We start from the raw sequence: 11,158 nt of genomic DNA, 5'->3' as shown, positions 1-11,158 counted from the left end.
GCCTTTTGCAGGGCCGGTCTTTGAACTACTCTTGCCCATGACTAAACAGAACCTCCATACATGGAGGCAGCCAATCCCTCAATAACAGTGAATCCCAAGTGTCAGTACTTTTCTGTCCTGCCTGTGGGACTTCCAGAGCCATCTGGTTGGCCACCAGGAAACAGCTGCTAGACTAGCAGGCCTTTGGACTGGTCCAGGATGCCTTTTCTGAAGCAATTTCTCAGGATCCAGTGTAGCTTTCTGGGGCAGACACAGACAGGTAGAAAGTGCAGCATGGTATTTTCCTCACCCTATGTGTTTGGTTCTTCCCTGTGTGCTGTACACAATGACATCCAGCAGCCATTTGTTACATCTGCACAACATTACTAGGTGGCTTCATTTGGGGAACCCCCATCTTGAGAAGCACACTGTTGCCCGTCTTTCATTTAAAAGAGCACAGTGCACAGAGAACAACCCCCCCCCCCCCACTGCCATGAACTCTTCCCCCCACCCCAACAAGCAACCGACTTTGTTCTGGGACTCCACTGTTTAATTTGTTAGTTACAAAAAATTCCCAGGCAACCTCCAAGGCTAGGGGTCCAGCTCACAACTTAGGATGCTGGAAAATACTGCAGGCAAAACGCATGGCTGCTTCTTTGACAGTAAGGTCCAGACTTGGCAATTACATGAACTCATGTAATTCACACCAAGAAGAGAGCTCAAACTCTTCAGCTGCCCTCTGCTGATATCCAGAGCCCCAGCTGGAAGGAGTCCTGAGGTCCAAAATTTTGCAAAAGGTCATGCGTTACTCCACTACACCCGAGTATAGTGCATGCTCCATGTGCACACACTGCAGGGCAGTGTGTTGGCTAGCTGGGGATTGACCAATTGAACACGCATCAGTAGGGCTGTGGGAAAAGCCCACGCTGCATCTCTGGCTTCCTCTCCCAGTAAGAGAGTCAGCAATGGCTAGAAGCAAGTGCTGGAGCGGCTGAGCCACTTTTCAAGGGTTTCACCCTAGCCTGTGTCCTCTGGCAGTCTTCGGTTCATCCTCCCGGATGCTGTGTACTGTCTGAGATTCAAAGCAAGGCAGCATCTTTTTGAAAAAAGGAAATAACCACCAGGAGATAGGGAGAGACATCAGCTACAAGAGTAGTCATTAATATGTCAGGGGCAGAGCCAAACCAGCAGGAGGCAGCAGATCTCAGATCCCGCTGGGCGCTCATACAACATCCTCACCATCGTCATCTTCGTCCTCATCTTTGGCAATGAAGTGCAGCTTTCTGAACTCTCGTCGGCTGGCCGTGGCCCGTGCGAGGGGAGCGGCAGGGATATCCTAGGAAAGGAACAACCAACAGTAGCCTCAATGTGTCCAGCCAGAGCTGCTTCAGACAGACCCCTCAAAACACCTGCATCTCACAAGCGTGCGTAAATATGAAACCCAGTGCGGGGAGGGGGTTAGAGCAGAGGTGGGCAACGTTTGGGGCCTGTGGGCCACTTAGGGAAATTAGCCACAATGCACACTTGCTGTAAAAATTACCACCATCACTCTGGTTTCAGCTCTGTAATACATACATATTTTGCATCCGGTTATTTTTTAAGCACACGGCATCCACAGCCTGTTTTTCTCTTTGAGCACTCGCTTTTGAAAGGAAGGAATTCAGGGGATGAAAACTGGACGTTTTCTCTTGCTTTCTGAAACTTTGCTCAAATAATCTCAGCCAAGGAGCAGCAACTGGCTCAGCAAGAGACTAAGAAAGAAATTTGTTTAAGGGCATCTGTAAATGGCTAGGCCGTTAACCTTTGCAATTTGATATTTTAAAAAAATGTATTACCTCATTATTGTTTATGGCAAGGCTATGGAGTCAGAAGGAATTTTGGGTGATGAAGTTCTCAGCCTTGCCTACCTTGCAAGGCTGTAAAGTTTGGGACAGGAAATCTGAGCGCCTTGGAGGAAGAGTAGCAGGCACCTACAAATTGACCTGCTAGCCTGCTGGGATGAGCGGCTCCAGTCTTCAGTCCCCTATTTCTCACCTTCCTTTGTATACCAACACATGAGAGAAAACCACGTGAGAGAAGAGGCCCTCTGTCTTATGCCAATGAGGAGGAGGGGAGAGGGTTTGGTGGCAACCCCCAAAAGTGCTGACCAATAAGCTAACATTTGTGGACTCCTAAAGAGTGGGAGGAATGGATGGCTGAATTTGCTTGGATGAGAGACAGATACATAGATATCATAGCTTGACTGACATAAAGATCAGATCAGATAAATGCATCTTATGTACACGTCAATGTACAGCAGGGGTGCCCAAACCCACTTGCGGCCCTCAAGGCCTCTCAATGTGGCCCTCAGGGAGCCCCTAGTCTCCTAGTTCCGGAGCTTTGTTGGAGCCCACACTGGCCCGATGCAGCTGCTCTCAGCATGAGGGCGACTGAATGACCTCTCACATGAGCTGTGGGATGAGGACTTCCTCCACTGCTTGCTGTTTCACATCTGTGATGCAGTAGCGGCAGCAAAGGAAAGGCCAGCCTTGCTTTGTGCAAGGCCTTTTATAGGCCTTGAGCTATTGCAAACCTTCATTCATTCATATAAGTTCATCTTTAATATATTTATGTAAGCTTATGTAAATTTATTCAAATTTTAAATGTAAATTAATTCCTTTTCCCCCCGGCCCCCAACACAGTGTCAGAGAGACGATGTGGCCCTCCTGCCAAAAACTTTGGACACCCCTGATGTACAGTATACACCAGCATTTCTCAACGTTTGTCCCCCACTGTATCCCAGGTAAGAGGTTCAGGGTGAACAGGAGAACTTTCTCAGGTGCGCAAAAAGAGCATGCTGGAGCTCTGCTCACTGAGCCAAACCTCCTACTGCTGCTTGTCACATTGCACTGCTGGTCCCGCTGCCAGGTGGTGGTCTGGGGGTCCCGCAGGTACCAGCGGACACCACCTCAAGTACCACCAGTGGTACGAGTTGATTGAGAAACACTGGTCTACACCAAGCAAAGAATTTCATGATCTCTGCTTCCATTATCATCTTTATTATTCTTAAAAAGGAGCACGTTTCTAGTATTTGGAACACTACAAAGTGGGATGGCATTGCTGTGGAAACCACAAAAGCCAGAAGGGTGGGGCTGAATAAAATTCACAGCTGCTGGAGGCAGGGATTTGGTGCTCCATGTAACTCCCCACCACACTCCCGTGACAAACAAAACAAGGCCAAATTATGCAGCAGAAAAAAATAACCATGAAGGCTCCAGAAGTAATCATGGTCCAGAAAGGGAGAGAGACTGAACCCCGGGCTTCTTCCTGCCTCCCATACCTGCAGGAATGCCACACTCCCAAAGAATCGGTCCACTGGCAGTGGCTGGTTGCTGTCCTCGTTCAAGAAAGCGCTGTTGTCCATTTCAAACACCTGGCTTTGCAGCTCCTCTGGTTCCATCTCTGAGCTGTCTGAAAATTCTGCTCCGCAGCTCCCCTCTTCTCCTTCCTCCTCCTCCTCCTCTTTTTCTTCTACTTCCTGGATGTGGGACTGGAAGAGAGCTCCCCCGTCAGCCTTGGGAAAGCATCTGTTTGTATCTGGTGCTGACGGTTCCACACAGAAGTCAGCCTGATCCGCCTGCATTTCGTCGCTCATTTTTGGAATCCCTTTCCCTTCACTCTGTAGCATCATCTTAAAGACAGGCGAATAGGCCAAGCACCGGTTCCCTCCTGTTCTCGTGGTAGCTGACTCTTTCAAGAAGGGACTGCTGCTGGTGCTTCCACCGATATTGGCTCCTTGGGTCTCCAATTTAGCCAAGCTCCTCTTCTCACATTTCAGCTTCTTCGAGGGTCGCTTGGCATCAGCCGCTTTGCATGAAGGACCCTGTGGTTTTAAAAGACAAGCAACAAATGCCTTCAAACATCTGCTTTGAATTAAATGTCAATGACACACACATCACGAGAGTACAATTAGCCCCGCTCAGAGTCACCAGATACAATGGAGGATAAAGTGCTACCTTTAACCAATGTAGAGAAGAGGGCATTTTGGCAGGTGCAGCTCAACATGGGAGGGTCTGAAAAGCTACACCTGCCGAAATTCCCCCTTCTCTGCAAAAGTTAAAGGTATAGGGCTGGCACTCTGTCCTCCACTGCAACTGGTCACCGTGGCCTCACATCAGATGATGTGCCAACGTGCAGCAATGACAAACAGAAAAGTTGTGCATCGGAGGCTGCCCTCCCAGGAACAACAGTTCAGCAAAGGGAAAGCCAGTCTGGCTCTGGGGAGACATGTGAGGCCTGCTGGCTCTGTGCATCCAGAATGTCAGCCAGCCGGAAAGTGGAGGCTCTTTTAACCTCTGCAGACTGTGGAAAAGCAGCACAGGGCAGCAGAGCACCTGGAAAGGCCCGGGGGGGGGGGTGGGGGCAGACGGAACAAGACTCTGCTGTATTTATACCACCCTTCCACCAAGGAGCTCACCATGGTTCCGCCCCCCCTTTTGTCCTCACAACAACCCTGTGAGGTGGTGGGCAAGGCTGGGAAAGAGTGACTGGCCCAAGGTCACCCAGGAAGCTTCAGGGCTGAGTGGGGATTTGAACCTGGATCTTCCAAGTCTTAAAACACACAAAGAGTTCATTCTTATTCTACACCTCCCCCCCCCCCAACTATACTGCACGCTGTCTTGAGTGCTCCGGTTATGCAGAGGGAATGAAAGGATTAAAGAAACAAACAGTTGTTGCCACTAATAATTACATTATTCAATAAATAATAATGAATAATATTCTTATTAACAGTATTTATATATTGCTTTTCAATGGAAAGTTCATAAAGTGGTTTACAGAGAAAATCAAACAACTAATAATAATAAATTGTATAATTATTTAATAATGGTCTAATAATCATTATTAGGAATATTACTATTAGAGATATGTTATTATGTCTAATAACATTTCTAATAATATTTCTAAAAACAATATTACAAAATAATGTCAAATTAGACTAATAGTAATTACTTAAATGTCTATTAGTATATTTGTATTGTATTGGCAACCTTCAGTCTCGAAAGACTCTGGTATCGTGCTCTGAAAAGTGGTTCTGGCACAGCGTCTAGTGTGGCTGAAAAGGCCAATCCGGGAGTGACAATCCCTTCCACACCGGGAGCAAGTGCAGTCTGTCCCTGGTCTGTCTCCCTGGCTATGGGCCTTCCTTCTTTGCCTCTTTGCCTCAGACTGCTGGCAAAGTGTCTCTTCAAACTGGGAAAGGCCATGCTGCACAGCCTGCCTCCAAGCAGGCCGCTCAGAGGCCAGGGTTTCCCACTTGTTGAGGTCCATTCCTAAGGCCTTCAGATCCCTCTTGCAGATGTCCTTGTATCGCAGCTGTGGTCTACCTGTAGAGCGCTTTCCTTGCACGAGTTCACCATAGAGGAGATCCTTTGGGATCCGGCCATCATCCATTCTCAGGACATGACCGAGCTCTGTTTCAGCAGTGCATACATGCTAGGGATTCCAGCACATTCTAGGACTGTGTTGTTAGGAACTTTGTCCTGCCAGGTGATGCCTGGAATGCGGAGGCAGCGCATGTGGAAAGCGTTCAGTTTCCTCTCCTGTTGTGAGCGAAGAGTCCATGACTCGCTGCAGTACAGAAGTGTACTCAGGACGCAAGCTCTGTAGACCTGGATCTTGGTATGTTCTGTCAGCTTCTTGTTGGACCAGACTCTCTTTGTGAGTCTAATTTGTGAGTCTAATTTGTGAATATAATTAGTATATTATTATAGTAATAATAACATTATTATGTCTTTATAATATTACATAATATATAATAATAATATTATGTCTATTATATTTCTAATAATTATTTTCAGATAATTATTGTTTATATTATTATATTTATTATTTATTTTATTTTTATTTTATTATATTTCTAATAATATTTCTAATGATGACGATTATTAATGCACTTAATGCTAATAACAGGCACAACAAGAGGGACCAACACTCCCCGCCCCCTCATTAGCATAAATCTGCCTGAGCGTTCCATATGCAGATGAGGCTCACCCCCGGGGCGCGCATGAGGCGGCAGATCCTCAGCCCGGTCTGGTCCTCAGCGAAACCTCCTCCACTTCCGGTGTCAGTGAAAGGCGTTCTCGCCCCGCCCTCTCACGCACTGATTGCAAACTCGGCCGACCAATCGGGAGACGAGGGAGTCGGGGAAAGACCTACCCCCTCTGCCTGACGTCACGACCGCCGTTCCCACGCAAAGCCAGCGTGCCTGCCCTGACGGCGCCATCTTTGCTGAGGGCACACGCCCTACGCACCACTAGGACTTGTGTAGAGTGGTCGAGGAGCCGCTATTTCATCTTGGGCCTTCCACATTTCAGAATCCCCCCAGGTTAGGAGTCTGAAAAGGGTTCTCCCCCTTTCCCTCAGGCGACGGTCCCCGCAGCTTAGCATGCGTGACGATGGAGCGGCCATCTTTGTTGAGGGCGTCCTCCCTCCATCTCTCGCGGCCACAGACATAAAAAACAACTAGAGGGACATACTCCGTGGCTCACTCTGAAGCTTGCAAATTCCTCCTGCAAAGACTGCCCATTGGGATCCAAGGACAAAGGAATGAATGTGAGTGTAGCTGGGACTGGCCAGCAGCGAGCCACAACCTGCGGGCACTGAAGGGAGGACCTGCTCCTCTGACATGGCTCTTACTGATTGGTAAGTAAGTAAGTTGGCAACCTTCAGTTTCGAAAGACTATGGTATCACGCTCTGAATGGTGGCTCTGGAACAGTGTCTAGTGTGGCTGAAAAGGCCAATCCGGGAGTGACAATCCCTTCCACACCGGGAGCAAGTGCAGTCTGTCCCTGGTCTGTCTCCCTGGCTATGGGCCTTCCTTCTTTGCCTCTTTGCCTCAGACTGTTGGCCAAGTGTCTCTTCAAACTGGGAAAGGCCATGCTGCACAGCCTGCCTCCAAGCGGGCCGTTCAGAGGCCAGGGTTTCCCACCTGTTGAGGTCCACTCCTAAGGCCTTCAGATCCCTCTTGCAGATGTCCTTGTATCGCAGCTGTGGTCTACCTGTAGGGTGCTTTCCTTGCACAAGTTCTCCATAGAGGAGATCCTTTGGGATCCGGCCATCATCCATTCTCAGGACATGACCGAGCCAACGCAGGCATCTCTGTTTCAGCAGTGCATACATGCTAGAGATTCCAGCTCGTTCTAGGACTGTGGAACTTTGTCCTGCCAGGTGATACCGAGGATGCGTCGGAGGCAGCACTTGTGGAAAGTGTTCAGTTTCCTCTCCTGTTGTGAGCGAAGAGTCCATGACTCGCTGCAGTACAGAAGTGTACTCAGGACGCAAGCTCTGTAGACCTGGATCTTGGTATGTTCCGTCAGCTTCATGTTGGACTAGACTCTCTTTGTGAGTCTGGAAAACGTGGTAGCTGCTTTACCCATGCGTTTGTTTAGCTCGGTATCGAGAGAAAGAGTTTCGGAGATTGTTGAGCCAAGTTACACAAAGTCATGGACAATCTCCAGTTCATGCACAGAGATTGTAATGCAGGGAGGTGAGTCCACATCCTGAACCATGACCTGTTTTCTTAAGGCTGATCGTCAGTCGAAAATCTTGGCAGGCCTTGCTAAAACGATCCATGAGCTGCTGGAGATCTTTGGCAGAGTGGGTAGTGACAGCTGCATCGTCGGCAAAGAGGAAGTCATGCAGACATTTCAGCTGGACTTTGCTCTCAGTCTGGAGAGGTTGAAGAGCTTTCCGTCTGATCTGGTCCGGAGATAGATGCCTTCTGTTGCAGTTCCAAAGGTATGCTTCAGCAGGACAGCGAAGAAAATCCCAAACAAGGTTGGCGCAAGAACACAGCCCTGCTTCACTCCGCTTCAGATGTCAAAGGGGTCTGACGTGGAGCCATCAAAGACAACAGTGCCCTTCATGTTCTTGTGGAAGGATCTGATGATGCTGAGGAGCTTGGGTGGACATCCAATCTTCGGGAGAATCTTGAAGAGGCCGTCCCTGCTGACCAGGTCGAAAGCCTTCGTGAGATCTATGAAGGCTATAAAGAGTGGCTGTCATTGTTCCCTGCATTTCTCTTGCAGTTGTCTAAGGGAGAATACCATATCAGTGGTGCACCTGTTGTCTCGGAATCCACACTACGATTCTGGATAGACGCTCTCTGCAAGTACCTGGAGCCTCTTTAGTGCAACTTGGGCAAACAGCTTTCCTACAACGCTAAGGAGAGAGATGCCGTGGTAGTTGTTGCAGTCACCCCTGTCGCCTTTGTTCTTGTACAGCGTGATGATGTTTGCATCTCTCATGTCTTGTGGTATTCCACCTTCTCTCTAGCAGAGACAGAGGATTTCATGCAGCTCAGTGACGATGACCTCTTTGCAGCACTTTAGGACTTCAGCAGTAGGACTCTTACTAATCAGTCTTAGGTAATTCATTAAGATTACTTAATTTACTAAGATTAACTAACTGATTCATTATTTAATGAAATTACTATTAATTAATTATTAGTCAATTAATTAAAGAGTTATTTAAATAATTAATCTTAGTTAATCTTAGCTAATTAACTATGTTTTTAATTAACTAAGTTTTTAACTATTTAATTAATTTAATTAAACCTAATTAATTAATTTACTAAAATTAACTAATTATTTACTGTAATTATTATTAATTATTATTTAATTAATTAAGTCAGTAAGTTAAATAATCTTAGTTAATTAATTAATTAAAAGTAATTAAACTTAGTGCCAATCCAATTTTCCGGTGCCAGTGCAGTGTGCCAATGGGGCATGTGCTGCATCCTGTGGTGGTGAGGGGCAATCAAGGAGACCTCCTCCAAGTTAGGGAACATTTCTTCCCTTTCCTCAAGGCTGCATTTCAACTGCACTGGCATTCAAAAGTTGGATAGGATTGGACCCTTAGTTAGTTAATTAAGTAAGATTAATTAATCAATCTATTAAAAGATTTTTTTTCCTTTTGCATCTTTTTAGATCGTGAGCCGTTTTGGAACAGGGAGCCATTAGTTAATTCATATCTCTTGAAAAGCGGTATATAAATTCTGTTGTTAATAATAATAATAATAATAATAATAATAATAATAATAATAATAATAATTTTATGCCACTTTTCTAAAAACCCAAAGCAGTGTACAACAAAGCATAAATACATCAAGATTAAAAAAAAATCAGAATAAAATATTAGAAAGCACTGAAACAATTTGAAAAATAACAACCATAGAAAAGGCAGATAGCAGATAAAATGATAGCAGCATAAAAGGTTAGGATAAAAGTTATTTGGTTATCTATTAAAATGAAATAATCACAATGATTTCTCCCCTGGCTTTCCCTCCGATTGAACGGTGTGCTCCAGGTAGTGCACAGTTCACAGTTGGTGTGAAATTAGTGAAATTATTCTTCATTTTAAAACCAGCTTTGGTGCATAAACAAGTGTAACTAACACTATCTTAAGTAAGTTCTAGTGGTCTAACTGCATTAAAGGGTTTAAGAAGCCATTTCCGGTTCACATCAAAACCATTTCCGGGTTAACATCAAAGGTCAGGTTCCCAGAGAAAATGCATAAGCCTGCAGTTTTTTTTAGCTGAGCCCGCAAACCTTTCAATGGCAAGTAGGTTGCATTTCAAGGATTCTTTTGAATACATGAAGATGATGTCATGAGATGGTTATGAGATGAGGTCGGTTTTTGAACAAAGGGGTTGCAGTACCACCTACTGCCTGGTCAAAATCTGTAAATTGTACATGTTGGATGTATAAAATCGAGAACTGGTGATTTGTAACCCCACCAATCAAATGTCTACTATCCTGAGCCAATGATGTGTTTCAAGGAGGGAACCCACATTGTAATAAAAGTGAGCTGGAGAGGGCGCTCTGAGCTTTACTCACTATCACTTCTCACACACAGGCTTCTCTTCTCACTTCTGACTCACTTCTGACACACATACACACACTCTCAATGTTTGGAAATGTTCCCTTGAGAGGCTGGTCAATGGATTTACAATAAAGGCCTGGATTTGACCACCACTGCCTACTGAGTTTGCTTTTGAATCTTGGGATATCTTGCAACATCTGGGATTACCCTGCATCATTTGGGATTACCTTGCAACAAAAGTACTTTATGGAACTTTCCTGATACCTTTGGGCTGGTGCAAGGGACTTGTGCTGGCCCATCTCAGGAGCTGGACTGCACTGTAAGACTCTCACATCGGTGGAAAAGGCAGTATACAAATGCTGTAATCATTATTAATCATAATTATATGAGAAAGAGAGAGTGGGTTAAGGTAGGCTTGCAATTTAAAGCCCTTCTTAGATTGCAGGTGAGGCTGACGCTGGCTTGACTTTCAAGTCAAAAACTCCCATACCATATATATTATAAAAATTGTCCCCTCCATCATTTCCAGCCCAGTTGAATGCAGTAATCTTATGCTCTGCCACTGACTCCCTTCAAAGCATGTTGCACTGTCAAATGCATAAAAACTAATGTTATTTAAATAAAAACTTTCACATTTCTGTTTTTTAAAAGAATAAGATCAGGCTTCGAAGCAGCAGCAATTCTGTGTTATTTAAGAGCCTGAGCCGTGAATCTCGACTTCTGTGGTTGGAATCTCATCTTCACCACAGATTCACTAGATGGCCTTAGGTAGGCCATTCCTCTCCAAGCCTCAGTCTTCTTCATCAGCAATATGGGGATAATAATAATATCTTCCATACATAATTATGGCAAGGACAACATCAAAGCAATATAGGGAAAGTTCTTGGCATGCTCCAAAAGGGCTGTACAAGTTTTATGATGAGTAATGATCATTTCAGAATGAAGAATAACAAATTTTTTCCTCCATTGTCTGCTACCACACAAAACTGCAGGGATGTGGGTGTCTGCTTGCAGCACTTGCTTTGTGTCAACAGCCCAGGGCTGTGCCTAAGGCTACAATGCTAGACACACTCACCTGGGAGTAAGCCCCATTGAAATCAGAAGGGCTTCTGTCTGAGTCAATATGCACAGGCTTGTACTGTCAAGTGAAGCCATCCCTGCAAAAGTGTTTGTTTCTCATTCAAGCCCTGCCTTGGCCACTTGGGGGCGACGTTAGACAGAGAATGAATTCTCCAGGGTCTGTCCAGCATCTGCCCCTTTCTCATACAGGCAGTTTGGCATCACTTTTAAGACCTGATTGTATGTCTTCTAATGCAA

General features: G+C 45.6%; 1 protein-coding gene across 1 annotated transcript; it reads right to left on the bottom strand.

Annotated features, from left to right (window-relative positions):
* Positions 1 to 507: 507 nt before the first annotated feature.
* C9H1orf174 (chromosome 9 C1orf174 homolog) lies at positions 508 to 6,086 on the bottom strand. Its single transcript, XM_066636902.1, has 3 exons — positions 6,010 to 6,086; positions 3,299 to 3,841; positions 508 to 1,315 (listed from the first exon to the last, which is right to left on the bottom strand). Exons 1-3 carry the CDS (start codon positions 6,022 to 6,024, stop codon positions 1,202 to 1,204), a joined length of 672 nt encoding a protein of 223 aa, XP_066492999.1. The 5' UTR covers positions 6,025 to 6,086; the 3' UTR covers positions 508 to 1,201.
* Positions 6,087 to 11,158: the final 5,072 nt, after the last annotated feature.

The sequence above is a fragment of the Tiliqua scincoides genome, chromosome 9 (genome assembly GCF_035046505.1).
Source record: "Tiliqua scincoides isolate rTilSci1 chromosome 9, rTilSci1.hap2, whole genome shotgun sequence".
Classification (NCBI taxonomy): domain Eukaryota; kingdom Metazoa; phylum Chordata; class Lepidosauria; order Squamata; family Scincidae; genus Tiliqua; species Tiliqua scincoides.
This window is presented reverse-complemented; position numbering and strand designations above follow the sequence as displayed.

Coding starts and splice junctions, on each gene's coding strand:
- C9H1orf174 (XM_066636902.1), bottom strand. Junction 1,316..3,298: donor GGAGTGTGGCATTCCTGCAG/GTATGGGAGGCA, acceptor TTCCTTTCCTAG/GATATCCCTGCCGCTCCCCT.